At 46.3% G+C, this 16,138-nt stretch overlaps 1 protein-coding gene across 2 annotated transcripts in view; it reads left to right on the top strand.

The window, feature by feature from the left end:
• LEMD1 (LEM domain containing 1) overlaps positions 1–15,864 on the top strand; it is a 31,629-nt gene extending 15,765 nt beyond the window's left edge. The window contains exons 5-6 of one of the 2 annotated variants that reach the window (XM_054690097.1): positions 14,515–14,591; positions 15,312–15,436. In XM_054690097.1, the coding sequence (XP_054546072.1) occupies positions 14,515–14,591; positions 15,312–15,402 (168 nt within the window). In that variant the 3' untranslated portion in view covers positions 15,403–15,436. The other variant, XM_054690096.1, reaches the window with a different exon arrangement.
• The last annotated feature ends 274 nt before the right edge of the window (positions 15,865–16,138 follow it).

Here is a 16,138-nt window from a genome sequence, read left to right on the forward strand (position 1 = left end):
TAATGAGAATCCAAAGGGGGCACATTCTGGTGACTCCAGTCACACATTAAATCCACGGGACCGAAGTCAGGACAGTCACCGGGTGACATTTGTGCGGGGGTGGGAGGCGAGGGGTGGGGAGAGGGCCTGAATTTGCTCAAGTGGACAGAAAAATAATTCCAGCCTGAAAACCTTTTTGGGGACATTTTATAATAACATATTGTATGTATCTAAAAAGGTATAAAGACCTTTTCACAAAGATGGCATCAAAAGCAAGAAGGAAGTCCCTGCCTGTCCTAAAAAGCAAGGCCAAAACTAAGGGGTTGAAAGTCAAGAAAGCGGTGATGAATGGTGGCCCCAGACACTCACGCACTCACTTGCTCACTCGCTCACTTGCTCACTCGCTCGCTTGCTCACTCGCTCGCTGAGCTTCCAGGGTCCAAGTCCTGCTGCTCCAAAGGCAGCCAAACAACATCAAGCTCCCCTGGGCGTTCGGCAGCCATGGAGAAGAACACAACGTGTGTTCGTGGCAGAATCCAAGGCCAGAGCACCAGACCCGACAGGTGTGAAGATCTGTGGCACTGTGTGACACTGTGTGACACAGGTCGATGCCCCATCAGACCTGATGGAGAGAAGGAAGCTCGCGCCTCATGGGCTCCCGTCGCCAAGCTCTGGACGTTGCCAACAAAGACGGCATCGAAACCAAGTGGAGCTAATTCTAATTTTTTTTTGACCATTAAAAAAAAGGTATAAAGAATTATATAATCAACAGTAAGAGTCCAGAGATTAAAAAGTAAATCTTCAGCTGAAGACCCCAATGCAACCCCCCTTGTCATTTCCTTTCCCCAAATAACCTCTATCCTGAAGTTCTTACTCGTCACCCTTTCTTGTCTTTATACCCACAAACACTAATTTCTTATGATTATTTAAATCATAAACAGCAAGGATTCTTCTGTAACTTCTCTTTATCCTTCAGCACTCTGTTGTGGGCTTTGCCCAACATAGTATTTATAGCTCCAGTTTATTCACCTCCACTGTTCTGTAGAGCTATTGTAAAGATATATTTATCTATTCCTTACTTATCAGACATTTGGATTATCTCCAGGTTTTTCTAATACAAGCTGTGCTGCTACGAATATTTCAGTACATGATCCATGGTGGACATATGCAAGAATTCTTTTCTCTGGGGCCTCCCTGGTGGTGCAGGGGTTATGTCTCAGCACTATCAAGCTATTACCAGTCACTGTGGCCTGAGTTCAATCCCCGGCCAGGGAACTGACCCATATGGCACAGCAGACCTCTCCTGCTTCGCCTGCTGCTCCCCTCAGCAGTGTAATTCAGTAGATTTGCCTGTTCTGCTCCCCACTCTGTCTCTGTTGAATCCTCTTACCCCTCCCCCAGCACCCCCACCAATGGCCTACACTCTAGTTCTTCTATGCATAAATAAATAAAAACAAATCTTTAAAAAAATAAAAAGTCCCCAGGATTTGTTTTAATCAGGAATAGTAAATTGACAGATCAGAAAGAACTGGCTTTGGTAGAAGAGTTTATTTCCAATCCCGGAGCAAGGGGCGCACTGCAGGGCCACATGGGCAGTGTGTGCCAGGACCAGTCAGGACACAGGAGTGGAGGGAGTGTAGGCACAAGCTTTACTGTGTTTTTTGCAGGATGGAATGGACCAAACAAGGTAAAGGTTTTAGGATGAACTGTTTGAGTAATTCCAGCAGGCTCTAGGTGATGGGGCTGTTCCTGGATGTCTCATATCTGAACCTGAGTTGGCTCAGAGCGGAGGAAATCTTGGAAAGGTACATGAGAGTTAGATAAAGGAGGCTTTGGGGAGTATGGGTTTTGGACTGGTTGGTTTGTGTACGAAAGGACTGCTCACAGCATGTTTCCTGTATAGAAATTAGTCAGCCTGGGAGAGGTAGTCTGAGAAAATAAAAACCGTGATTAATGTGATGGGGTCTCTATTCTAATGGATTTGTCTAACCTGTGCTGATATGAGATCTTGATTGCCATGGCAAGCCCTACTGCACCTGGTTGTTTTCAAATAGTGTCCTTATTTTGCTCATCCCTTTGTTCTTTTTTTTTTAAAGATGTATTTATTTATACAAGCACTGGGTATAGTCAGAAGCACAGGAGGGTGAGAGAATTCACCAGAGCCAGAGCGGGGAGCAGAACAGGCAGACTGATGCAGTACACTGCTGAGGGGAGCAGCAGGCGCGGCAGGAGAGGTCTGCGCGCCATGTGGGACCCTCGCCGGTGGCCAGGGATCGAACCGGCACTGCAGAGGCTGTGGGCAGCTTTGCAGCCCAGTGCTCAACCGCTGCACCACTGGGGAGGCCCTCATCCCTTTGTTCTTTCACATAAAGTTTAGAGTAACTATCATGTTCCTGTAAAAATATAGGTTGACATTTTTTATTGACCTTATAAATTAATTTGGAAATAGCTGAATATTTTGTTGAGTTTTCCTGTTCATAAGACTTTTTTTAAAAAAAGATATATTTTATTTATTTATGCATACAAGAACTGGAGTGTAGGCCAGAGGTATGGGGGGGTGAGAGGAACCACCAGAGACAGAGTAGGGAACAGAACAGGCAGACTGACTGAAATACACTGCTGAGGGGAGCAGCGGGTGACTCAGGAGAAGTCTACTGTGCCATGTGGGTCAGCTCCTTTGCCAACGACGGAATTCATGCCACAGTGGCTGGCATAGCTTGATAGCGCTGAGACTTTAACCCTGCGCCACCAGGGAGGCCCATGTTCATGAGACTATTACATCTTTATATTTATTGAAATTTTCTTTAAAGTTCTTCAGTAAGACTTTATCATTTTCTCAAGAAAGGTCATGTTCATCATTTATTAGCTTTATTAGTAGTAGGTAGACTTTTAAGTTTTGTTGCTTTTGAGAACCATATCTTTAAAAAATGATATTTTAAATGTGTTATTGTCAGTATATAGCACAGTAAATCACAGGCCCATAAACAAAAAACCAAAAAACAAAGAAAACTCACAAAAATTAAAAAAAAAAGCAAAAGTTAAAAATCCGAAATCAAGACTATGTTCTTTCCACAGATTTGTTAGCAAGCAGACTGGAGGGGATACCCGAGGCCCCCAAACCTGCACACTCTAAATGGGTTCTGCCACCCACTGCATAAAGACAAAGCATATTCTTAGTGTGAAAGAACTTTAACAGGATGGTATGCATAGAGAGAGAAAAGAAGAAAGGATAACAGTTTTCCAATCAAACACCTAAACTTACCACTTCATGGGTAAATGTCCAGTCAAACAGGGTTGGCCCAAAGTGGGGCCACTGAGCCCCAAAAGCTTGCTGCAAATCTAAGGCACCTTCTGATGGGGAACCATAGGAAAGGGGTAGAAGGCGCCAGGCCAGTCTGGAAGGAAAAGAGCAAAATCAAAATATAAATTAAGGTAAAGGCTGCCGTTGTCAGCGTCCCCAAGTGTCTCTCACCCATGTCTCTTCCAAGTGTCTCTACTTGTCTCAAACCCACCTGCCTCCTTCCTTGTCCCTCAAGTCCCTGGTACAAGTCTAGAGCCAAAAAGCAAGTACAACTGTAACTGGAAGACTGGAGTTTGGGCCACTGCTCTCTATGGAATGCCAATAGAGTAGACACAGAAATTTAATCTTTTTTTTTTTTTAAGATTTATTTATGCATACAAGAACTGGGGTACAGGCCAGAGGTATAGGGAGTCAGAGGATTCACCAGAGACAGAGTGGGGAGCAGAACAGGCAGGCTGACTGAAATACACTGCTGAGGGGAGCAGTGGGCAAGTCAGGAGAGGTCTGCTGCGCCATGTGGGTCACCTCCCTGGCCGGGGATGGAACTAGTGCTGCAGAGGCTGTGGATAGCTTCATAGTGCTGCGACTTAACCCCTTGCACCACCAGAGAGGCTCAGGAATTCAATCTTTAAAGGCAACTTAATCAGACAGCAAGCAATCTGGAAGATGGGAGGGGACGGGGCGTTAACACCCTAAAGAAACCAGCTTAACATTTCACATCCACTGGCTTTTTATAGTGAGCTGAACAAAGACAGGTCAGCAGGAAGCAGGCCTTCAGCCTGCCAGGAGCTTGTGACTTCCAGCCCTGAGCGCCTTATCACCCTCCTTGACACCTGCTCAGGGGCGACCTGCTGGCTGAGGCTGATCTTCAGATAGCGCTGGCTCCCCACACTCCTTCAGACGTGTCCTGGCTGGAAAATTAACTCAGAGCAGACAGGCCATAAATGATGTGTGTATGTGCAGATTTCCTATTATACCTTGCGTGGTGTCTTATCTGATCTTCTCCAACCCCAACCCCATCACACGCTCCACATGTCTCTCTGCTCCATGTGTCTCTTCCAAGCCCCTTGTCTAGGTCTCTTCCCAGTCTTCTTCAAGCCTCCTTCAGCTTCTCCTCCCCGCTCAGCTGCACCCTCCACTAGATGTGGCGGGGAACCTGGAACCTCCTCCTTTCAGATTCCAAATCAAACTACTCCCACATCTGTTTCAACTAGTCCAGGACCAAGAAGGAAATGCAGCTTCTTCACACATCTCTGCTCCATGTGCCTCCTCCAGGTCTCCTTCTGGCTCTCCATCCTGCTTCCTTCCTTCCCCAGTCTCCTATCTAGCTTCTTCTCCACCTGGCTGAGCTCCACCCTCCCTTGGGTGGGGCAGGGAACCTGAACCTCCCCTTTTTCTGGGGACCACCCTGTTGCAGTTTCCCAATAAACCTCCTCAAATTATCCATCCCATAATGGACAAATATCCAGTTAAACAGGGTCTGTCCAAAGCGGGGACACTGAGCCCAAAATTCTGCCACAGTCTAAGGTACCCTCTGGCGGGGAACAAGAAAAGGCTAGGCAGGTCTCAGAGCTGTCACCCAAGGAGAAATTCAGAACTGGAAATGGACCGAGCAGTCCACCATGAAGTCAGGACAATGGCTCTCCCCATGTGTCTCTTCCAAGAGTCTCCACTGTCACTCCACATGTCTCCTCCTGGTCTTTCGGTGCAAGCTGAACTGGAAAAGCAAGAGAGGCCAAGCCCACATGTGTAGTCACAGGCTCAGAGTTTGTTCCTTACTCCAACAGAAATGCAATTGATTTTTTAAAAAATTTTAAAGATTTATTTATTTATGCATACAAGAACTGGGGTACAGGCCAGAGGTGTGTGTGTTGAGGGGGTGAGAGGATTCACCAGAGACACAGTGGGGAGCAGAACAGGCAGGTTGATTGAAATACACTGCTGAGGGGAGCAGCATGCGAGATAGAAGAGGTCTGCTGTGCCATGTGGGTAGCTCCCTGGCTGCAGAGGCTGTGGATAGCTTCACAGTGCTGTGCTTAACCCCAAGCACCACCAGGGAGGACTTGCAATCAAATTTTTTGCAGATACTTCCGAGTCTAGTTTCTGTACCTTTATTTTTTTGTTTTCCTCTGCTGGCTAGACCTCTTCCTGACAACAATAAATAATAATAATAGTAGGAATTCTTTCCTAGGTTCTAATTTTAAAGGTTATGCCCAAAACATGACCTTTGAGTATGATTTTTCATATAGGTATTGGAAGATACCTTTTATCAAATTAAAGATATTCTGTTCCTGGTTTGCTAGAAGATTTTTTTTTAATACTGGAGGTTTTCAGCTTTTCTTTGTAAATCTGGTGCAGATTATTTTTTTTAAAACACTTAATTTGTTTGTAACAAGGTAGTCCCCAGGGAGAGGAGGTGCCAGGTTCCCTGCCCCACCCTAAGGAAGGATGTTGCTGGGCAGGGAAGAGAAGCCCCAGGAGGGGAGGGAAGGAAGAGGATCAGGGAGACCTGGAGGAGGTCTGTGAACAGAGACATGTGAAGAAGCTGTGCTTGCTTCTCAGCCTTGGACTTGTACCAGGGACCTGGGGGATGTGGAGGAGACCCTTGAAAAAGACAGAGACGTGAGCGAGAGACCAGTGGGGAGGCTGACTATGGCAGCCTTTATCTTCACTTGTATTTTGATGTTGCTCCTTTCCTTCTCACCTGGCCCCTTCTGCCCCTTTGTTACGGGTCCCCATCAGAAGGTGCCTGAGACTTGCAGCAGGCTTTTGGGCCCCAGCAGTCCTGTTTTGGGCCAACCCTGTTTGGCTTGGCATTTACCTACTTTTGGAAACTATAATATTTCCCATCTCTTCTCCCTATCCCACATGAGTTGTATTAATTTTTATTTTTATTTATTTATTTTTTTCAGATTTATTTATTTATGAATGCAAGAGCTGGGGTACAGGCCAGAGGTGTGGGGGTGAGAGGATCCACCAGAGACAGGGCGGGGAACAGAACAGGCAGACTGACTGAAATACACTGCTGAGGGGAGAAGTAGGTGAGACAGGAGAGGTCTGCCTCGCCATATAGGTTTTTCCCTGGCTGGCTGGGGATTGAACTCGTGCTGCAGAGGCTGTGGATTGCTTCATAGTGCGGTGCTTAACCCCTTGCGCCACCAGGGAGGCCCACGAGATATATTTAAGTTCCTTTCCATTGAACGTTGCATGTACGAAAGTATGCTCTGCCTTGATGCAGCAAATAGCAGAACCCATTTAGCAGGCAGGTTTGGGTGTTCTGGGGTGCCCCTCCCCCTGCCCTGTAACATACTTCAGTTGAAAGAGCATAGTGTTTTTTAAATGACAATTTTATTAAATTAAGATTGAGGTGAAAACAATGAAGTAAAAGTCTGGATTATTGTTAAGATCTTTCATTAACTTAATCATTTTTAGTCAACAAATGGATTTGGGATTAATTTGATTTTAGAAAACCTTAAATCGAAAAACTTTTATCTACCTGTAAGCAGGTCACAATTACTCCAAGTCATTTGTAAAAATGTCTGGATCTATACATAGGACTTTTTAAAAGAAAAATTGCATCAATGAAATGAAGTGATTGGAAACTGTAACATATTTCAGTTAGGGGAGAATCTTAAGACTGTCGCTGCCTCCTAACTCCCCAAAGTCCAACAGTAGGAAATCCTGGGAGAATAAGATAAAGGAGGGGTAAGAGGTGTAACCCTTGGCACCCCTTCTTTGATTGCCTGTAACTATAGGTGTCAGCCTATGACATTCTGACTAGGCTTGGGTGTACACTACAAGGTGTATGTCCTGTGAAATGCAAACCACCAGTACTTCTTTATGGACAAACATTAATGGTCTCAGTCCAAGTAGAGCAACTTTCTTTTTTTTTAAAGATTGATTTATTTATGTGTACAAGAACTGGGGTACAGGCCAGAGGTATAAGGAGTCAGAGGAGTCACCAAAGACAGATTGGGCAACAGAACAGGCAGACTAACTGAAATCCACTGCTGAGGGGAGCAGCGGGTGAAACAGGAGAGGTCTGCTGCGCCACATGGGTCAGCTCCCTGGCTGGCTGGGGATAGAACTCGTGCTGCAGTAGCTGCGGATTGCTTCATACTGCTGTGCTTAACCTCTTGCGCCACCAGGGAGGCCCTGATAATTTATTAATGAAAACCAAATCCATTTTAGAAATGTGTATTGATATTTTTTAGTGATAAATTTTCTCAATAGGAATATGGCAAAACAAAAAAACATTGATGTTGGAGCCAGAATATCTGTGTTTACATTATGCTTTTTACTAAACATGTACCTAGGGACATAGTTCCACTCTGTAAGCCGCTCTTCTCTCATCTATAAAACACTGACTATAATAACCTCCTAGAATTTTTAGAAAGATTAAATGATTTGAGGCATGTTGAATGCCCAAGATAATAGATGTTCAGAACATGACATTTCTAATTCCCTTCTAGGAAAGCAGCGCTGTCATCCTGCAGTGAGTGTGGTGGGTGCAGCAGAGACTCAGGCTACGTTGTCTATGTTAATTCCTGGTGCCACCTCCTTACCAGCTGAATGACCATGGCACACTACTTAAGCTCTCCACCTCAGTTTTCTCATCTGTAAAATGGATATAATAAAAGTACCTTCCTAATAGCGTATTACTGAGAATATTAAAACTTTATTTATGTGGAGTACTTATGTTATCAGGCAGAAAGGGGGGCACACCAGGACCCCCAAACCTTCCCTCTCTACTTGGATTCTGCCACCCACTGCATCAAGACAAAACATATTCTAGTGGGGCCTCCGCGGTGGCGCAGTGGTTGAGCGCTGGGTTGCGAAGCTGCCCGCAGCCTCTGCAGCACCGGCTCGATCCCCGGCTGCTCCCCGGCCACTGGAGGAGGGTCCCACATGGCGCGCAGACCTCTCCTGCCGCCCGCTGCTCCCCTCAGCAGTGTGCTTCGGTCCTTCTGCCTGCTCTGCTCCCTGCTCTGGCTCTGGTGAATTCTCTCACGCTCCCGCGCTTCTGACTGTACCCAGTGCTTGTATAAATAAATATATAAATCTTTAAAAAAAAAAAAAAAAAACATATTCTAGTGCATGAGACCTTCAATAGAAAAGAATTTTAATACAATTAGAGGGTGATGGAGAGAAGAGAAGAGAAAGAATAAAGTTTCCAAATCAAACACCCAAGGTTACCCATCCCCTTGTGGGTAAGTGCCCAGCCAATCAGACTTGGCCCAAAGCAGGACCACTGAGGCGTGAAAGCTTGTCACATGTCTCAGGCACCTTCTGGTGGGGGAGCCATAAGAAAGAGGAGAAGGGGGCAGGCAAGTCTGGAAGGAAAAGAATAAAATCAAAACCCAAGTCAAGATAAAGACTGCCATTGTCACCATCCCCCATGGTCTCTGTCCCTTTTAAGTATCTCCTTCCATGTCCCCCAAGTCCTGGATACATGTCAAAGGCCGAGAAGCAAGTACAGCTTTTTCACATGTCCCTGCTCCATGTGCCTCCTCCAGGCCTCCTTCTGGATCCCCTTCTTCCCTTCCCCTTGTCTCCTCTGGCTTCTCTTCCCTATCTGGCTCCATCTTTCCTTAGGGTGGGGAATAGAACCTGGAACCTCATCTCTCCTGGGGATCACCCTGTTATACTTAGCGAGATGCCACCTCTGCATCAGATGGTATTATAAGGAGACAGTCATGGCTGACCGTGTCTTTGTGGCTCAGTTTCTACATTTTTTTAAAAAGATTTATTTATTTATGCATACAAGAGCTGGGGTACAGGCCCGAGGTGGGGGGGGGTGAGAGGATTCACCAGAGACAGAGTGGGGAACAGAACAGGCAGATTGACTGAAGTACACTGCTGAGGGGAGCAGTGGGTGAGTCAGGAGAGGTCTGCTGCGCCATGTGGGTAGCTCCCTGGCCAGGGCTCGAACTCATGCTGCAGTGGCTGTGGATAGCTTCATAGTTGCTTCTTAACCCCTTGCACCACCAGGGAGGCCCTCAGTTTCTACATTTGTAAGCAAAGCAGTAAGCAGCATCACATGGATGGCTGTCATTTTCTGACTCCTATGCTGGGGTGGAGTAAAAAGGTTAGAGAAGCAGAGGAGGCCCCTGGCCTCAGCGGGGAACACTGCAGAAACAGCTTTCTTTGTAGATTCTAGCTCTGGGCACAGGGAGAAAGTAGCAAAAGTATTTTATTTCCCTGTGGGTGCCATTTACCCTTACTAAGCCATTGCTTTAATGAACACCAATATTTTTTAGTTCCATTGTAAATGATGTTTAAAGTGAAAGCCACAGTATAATAGCATTAAAGGACTTTTTTAAAGACGAAAAATAAATCAACTACAAACATAGCACCTGACCCAAAAACTGATTTCATTTAATTTCCCTCAGATTTTGCGAATGTGCACATACAGTTTATATTTGCATTGCCATTGCCATGGGCATATAATTTTATACTTTGTTTACTATGTTGAAGATTAATCAGTAACCCTTCCCTGTTATACAGTGTTTGTAATAATGATTACTATTGATGCCTGCACGGTTCAATTGCCAGACCACAATTACTCCTTTTTGGAAAATCAAAATGTCCACCTTTTACATATGGTAGGAGACTACAGATAAATGATAGCAAAGGAAATATGTTATAAAAGAAAAGGAAATCAAAGATCTAAACCTCCTAAGGCAGTAGGGGAAAGAAGGGAGGGAGGATTTGATTCCTAAGAACTGTGAAATCCTATAATTTGATTTTGCAACAGACTGTACCCCAAATGCTTTATTTAACAATTCTATTTTTAAGTTTAAGAGAATTAAAAAGAAGTTGCATATGATGGGGATGTAGAGGTTCATTATACTGTTGTCTATTTTTGTATGTGTTTAAAATTTTCTGTAATTCAAAAGGTTTTAAAAAAGAATTTGCTTGTCAAAGATTTTTTCCCAACATTCTTAGAAATAGTTTGCAATCTCTCAGTGAGCAGGCCACTGCCAGCCCAGTGGCACATTGGTAAGTGTCTACACTCCCTCTTAGGAAACTCTGGCAGTCTATACATCTCCAAACAGCGCCCTTGGGACAGGCTGCTCCTGGGCAAAGCATAGCTTCCTGCCATCCAGAGGCCCTGCTGGGTATCCACTAAACCTGCTGAAAACATCACCTGTGAAACATTGGGGCAGGGCCTCCCTGGTGGCGCAAGGGGTTAAGTCTCAGCATTATGAAGCTACTGGCAGCCACTGCAGCACAGTTCGATCCCCGGGAGCTACACACATGGCGCAGCAGACCTCTCTTGTCTCGCCCGCTGCTCCCCTCAGCAGTGTATTTCAGTCAGTCTGCCTGCTCTGTTCCCCACTCTGTCTCTGGTGAATCCTCTAACCACCACCACCCCTCCCACACACACACCTGTGGCCTACACTCCAGTTCTTGGATGCATAAATAAAATAAATCTTTAAAAAAACAAAACAAAACAATGGGACAAGGAATTGAGGAGGAGGAGGCAGTGAAAGACTCTAAAGAGTGCTCTAACAGTGCTAAGAGCAATGACCAAAGTGGGGAACAGGTCACTGTAGTGGGTTCTCACCCCCACACACAATTGCAAGACCAATTGTATGGGTAGGGGATGGGTAGTAGCAAATGATTACAGCAGGCCAGGCCTCCCCACCTGGAGTGTGTTGAGCCAGAAAGAGGATAGTGACATGCTCTGTTGGGGTGTCTTAATAACACGCTTGCCAAAACCAGGGTTATCCTTTTCCCTGGTAACTGTGAGTCACACAAGTGCCCATGTGCCCCCCTTCTGCTGTTACCAGGCAGGGTGAGGGGTAACCCTGGGACCTCCAAACCCTGCCTGATTTAAATGGGTTCTGCCACCCACCACATCAAGACAAAACGTACTCTAGTTCATAAGACCTTTAATGGAAAAGAACTTTAACATAGTTAGTGGGTGATTAAGAGAAGGAAAAAAAAGATAAAATAGTTTCCACAGGAAACACCCAAAGTCTCCCGTCCCCTCGTGGGTAAATGCCTAGCCAAACAGGGTTGGTCCAAAGCAGGGTTACTGAGGCCCCAAAGCTTGTTACAAATCTAAGGCACCTCCTGGTGGGGACCCATAGGAAAGGGGCAGAAGGGAGAGAGGGAAAGAGCAAAATCAAAATCAAGATAAAGCTGCCATTGCAAGCGCAGCTTCTGCTCCTTGTGCCTCCTCCACGTCTCCTTCTTGATCCCCTTCCTACCTCTTTCCTCCTCCCAGTCTCCTCTCCAGCTTCTCCTCCTCCCTGCTGAGCTCCAACCTTCCTCGGGTGGGGCAGGGAACTGGAACCTCCTCTTTCCCTGGGGGCCCCCCTTTTACACTGCCCCACCCTCCACCCTGCCCTAGTCCAGTCTGCCCAGTTCCTCTGGCAGATGTCTTCTGACTTTCCTCCTCTGGCTCTTGCTCTGTCCTGCTGGCAGGGTGTCCAGTAATTCCCTCTCCCCACTATGGTTTGGGAATTCTCCAGTTCCTGCCTCCCTGGCCTGCAGCCTGCTACAGGGTGAGCCCTTCAGCAGCTGCAGCATGAGAGGGACCAGAGGCTCTTCAGTTCAGGGGTCCTGAGCTCCTGGGATGGGGGCAGACACTGAATTATCAGCGAACCCAACTGGTGGGTATTGTGGCTTGATTATGAAGAAATGGAACACAGCTTCATGAGGTACGCGGGTGGTCTGATGAGCGTAGAGTACTGACAGAATAACTAGTCTCAGCAGTGAGCTGTTGAGGGCAGGAATGGTTGAGTGGAGACGCAGAAATCCTCACAGCCAGCGTGGAACCTGGCACTCAGCAGTGCACAATAAATGTTGAATGAATAAATCAAGCTTCAGGTCCATAAAGGAATGTACGGACATGTACATAGACCAGAGATAAAGACGAGAGATCAGAGTTGACTTCCTACCAGAGGGAAATTATCTTTATCTTTAATTTTTTAAAAAATTTATTTTATTTATTTATGCATACAAGAGCTGGGGTGTAGGCCAGAGGTTAGAGGATTCACCAGAGGCAGAGTGGGGAACAGAACAGGCGGATCTACTGAAATACACTGCTGAGGGGAGCAGCAGGTAAGGTAGGAAAGGTCTGCTTCACCATGTGTGTCACCTTCCTGGCCAAGGATCGAACTCGTGCTGCAGTGGCTGCGGATAGCTTCATAGTGCTGAGACTTAACCCAGCCTCTTGCACCACTAGGGAGGCCCAGAGGGAAATTATTTTTATTTATTTATTTATTTTTTTGTGGGACCCTCACTGGTGGCCGGGGATTGACTGGCGCTGCAGAGGCGGCGGGCAGCCTCGCAACCCAGCGCTCAAGCACTGTGCCACCAGGGGAGGCCCGGGAAATTATTTTAGAAACTGAGGAGCAGAGAGGAGTGGGGGGCAGGGGGCTCTAGCACAGAGCTCCACTGTAATACTGTGTGGCCTCAGGCAAATTATTTAAAGTTTCTGCACCTCAGATCATCACCTCCAAAATGGAGCCACACAGTTGCCTACTAGATGAGGCCTAGGGGAACTCAGTGAGTCTTACTGTCTTTGTGGGGCCTGTCCCTCGGTAAAGGGTGGATAGCAAAGCCATCTGACACTGCATCTTTACATTCCTCGGGCTCCTCAATCTGGATGATCAGACATCAGAGGATAAGGCCTGAATATTAAATATCAATCAAGGAAAGCCAGACAGAGTAGGAAAAACAAATATGAAATTAATAATAATTATCCTCATAATCATTATTACTAACATCTACTGAATACTTACTATGTTCCAGATGTTTTAATCACTTTGCATATATTAAGTCACTTAATCTTTGCTGCTCTAGTTCACAGGGAGGAGACAGAGACATAGTCTTCTTACTTTATTACAAAAATCAAATTTTTAGAAAAAGAAGTCATGATTATCCCTCCTACCCTTTTTACAGAATAACATTTTCATTTTCCTAAATTATTTTCTAGTCCTTGTTCATGGTGAACTTGGTTTTTTTTTAATATTTATTTTATTTATGCATACAAGAACTGGGGTGGGGCCTCCCTGGTCGTGCAGGCGGTTGAGCGCAGTGCTGTGAAGCTGTGTGCAGCCTCTGCAGTGCCGGTTCGATCCCTGCCGGCCGGTGAGAATCCCACATGGTGCGGCAGACCTCTCCTGTCTCGCCCACTGCTCCCCTCAGCAGTGTACTTCGTCTGTCTGCCTGTTTTGTTCCCTGCTCTGTCTCTGGTGAATCCTCTCACCCTCCCGCACATCTGGCCTCTACCCTGGTTCTTGTATAAATAAATAAATCTTTAAAAAAAAAAAAAAGAACTGGGGTGTAGGCCAGAGGTGCTGGGGAGGGGGGGTGAGAGGATTCACCAGAGACAGAGTGGGGAACAGAACAGGCAGACTGACTGAAACACACTGCTGAGGGGAGTAGCAGGGATGACAGGAGAGAGGTCTGCTTCACCATGTGGGTTGCTCCCTGGCCGGCCAGGGATCAAACTTGTGCTGCAGAGGCTGCGGATTGCTTCATAGTGCAGTGCTTAATCCCTTGTGCCACTAGGGAGGCCCTGAACTTGTTTTTTAAACTAACTTTATTTTTCCCATATAAATGATGCTTGCTCATAAAAAAAAAAAAAAGCTGCAAGCAATTGAAGAGCATCGATAAAAAAGCAAAACAAAGAGCTAATATTTAAGGACAGGATGCTGCCCTCTTTTGGTGTGGCCCTCAGCAAGGCCATGTCTCTCGTTCATGTGTGAGTCACTGACATGAAATGTCTCCCCATGGGACTTGGATGCTTTTGCTAATTAATGAATAAAGGCAAAGGATGTGTGTTCTGAAGTATTAAGCTACCGCATGTACCAAAACATTTTATTGGTTCTCAGAGAATATGACTTTTTTATTTTTTTAAAAGATTTATTTATTTATGCATACAAGAGCTGAGGTACAGGCCAGAGATGTGGGGGGTGAGAGGACCCACCAGAGACAGAGTGGGGAACAGAACAGGCAGACTCTCTGAAATACACTGCTGAGGGGAGCAGCGGGCGAGACAGGAGAGGTCTGCCTCGCCATGTGGGTTGTTCCCTGGCCAGCCAGGGATCAAACTCGTGTTGCAGAGGCTGCGGATTGCTTCACAGTGTGGTGCTTAACCCCTTGCGCCACCAGGGAGGCCTCAAATAAGTCCATTTTTAGAATAAAAAATAGGCCTTACGTACAAGACATTGGTGACAATTAATTCCTCTTGATGTTTCCTTTCTGTTCATCAGACCCTCCAGGCTTCCACCACTAAACCAAACTCTCTGGATATCTCCTGCCTGGTTCAGAAGCATTCTTGGGGAGTAAGGTAATGCTCTTCCTAGCATATGAGGCAATAGTATTTTCCGTAACTCCTGGGAAAATTTGTCATTCAGATTCCTGTGAAGGGTTTTGTGTCTGCAAAGAATCTGTTAAGAAGAAGAAAAATGTATAGTATCCTGTCATTTCAAAGCTGAGGGGCCTCACATAAGCTCCTGTTCACCGCTTTTGTTTAGAGATAAGGGAAGAGGCCAGAGAGCTTGAGAGGGATCCCAACTCACCATGAACTGAGCGCAGAGCCCATGTTTCTTCATCCCCTGTCATGTGACATGTGTTTTCCTATTTGTGTGTTGAAAAACAGGGAAAGATAGTGAGGAAAGTAGGTAGGTAGGTAGGTGAAATAAAAGTTCCATGGGCCATTGTATTGGGCAGAAAGTAACAGCTTCTGGAAAGCTTTTTATCATCTCTGAAGAAACTTTGGCATATTTTGCAAGAGACTGGTAAGAACATGAGGCTCTCACTATAAGATTTCAGAAAGTACCCTCTCACCCTTTTAAGCAAAAAATAAGCAGATTTCAAAAGCTCTTCCCACCTCCCCCTGAAAGGCAATGATTATTCCTTTGGAGGGGTGAGAGAGAGGGGTCGAGTACTGATGCCTCCCCTTCCTGAATCAGTCTCCTGCCATCACTGAAAGCTACTGCACTAGCGGGGTCTTAGAGACCTCCAGACCTCCTGACATCTGTTACTGTCCCCTGATGACACTACATAGGTTGCAGCTGATACAGAGCCGGGCACTAGAGCCGGGCCATGGCGCCCCTCCCGCCACAAGGCCCACCCACTTTCAGCGGGTGGTCGGATAGTACCTGGACAGATCCCTAAGCGCTGCTGACGTCTTCTCAGGTGTGCTGCAAGGTCGTCACTCCCCGGAAGCAGAGGAAGAAGCATAACCCCAGACGAGGACTACTGCGCACCAACCAGGAGTGTCGACAGCACGAAGCTCGAGCTGTTTCCAGTGGGCTTCAGACTCGCTGTGTTCGGGATCTTCATCATTGTGATATTTGTCTACATAACTGTGGAAAGGAAGCCACTCTTCGGTTGGGTGCTTTAGGAACAGAGCGATGTGTGTACCTCAGGATTGCTCCAAGCGCCGGCTCAGGGCCCGGCTGCTCCGCAGGGGAGTCCCTGTCGTCGCCAGCTGGCCCCCGGGCTGTACTGTTGTCATGCTCCAGCTCAGGCAGAGGGACAGGCGCCGTGGCCACACGCTTGATGGGAGGGGACACCCCGAGTCGTGTCAATAATCATTAAAGGTGCTTTCACATCTAAGCGGGCTTCTAAAGTGGAAGCTGTCTTTTCATTAACTATGGTGATACACCATAGATCACATTTTATTTTTGAATATGACATTTTGTATTCGTAAACATATTTTACATTTTTAAATTTTATTTATCGTATCAATCATGGGAAAGACCATAATAGATAATTCACAAAAGAAAGAAAAAATCTGTCTGGGGCCTCCCTGGTGGCCTTGTTAAGTCTCAGCTCTCCAACTGCAAAATCCACTGGCATGGCTGAGTTCAATCCCCGGCCAGGGAGCTG

This window comes from Talpa occidentalis, unplaced genomic scaffold (assembly GCF_014898055.3).
Source record: "Talpa occidentalis isolate TD23 unplaced genomic scaffold, MPIMG_talOcc4v2.1 talOcc4.8, whole genome shotgun sequence".
Classification (NCBI taxonomy): domain Eukaryota; kingdom Metazoa; phylum Chordata; class Mammalia; order Eulipotyphla; family Talpidae; genus Talpa; species Talpa occidentalis.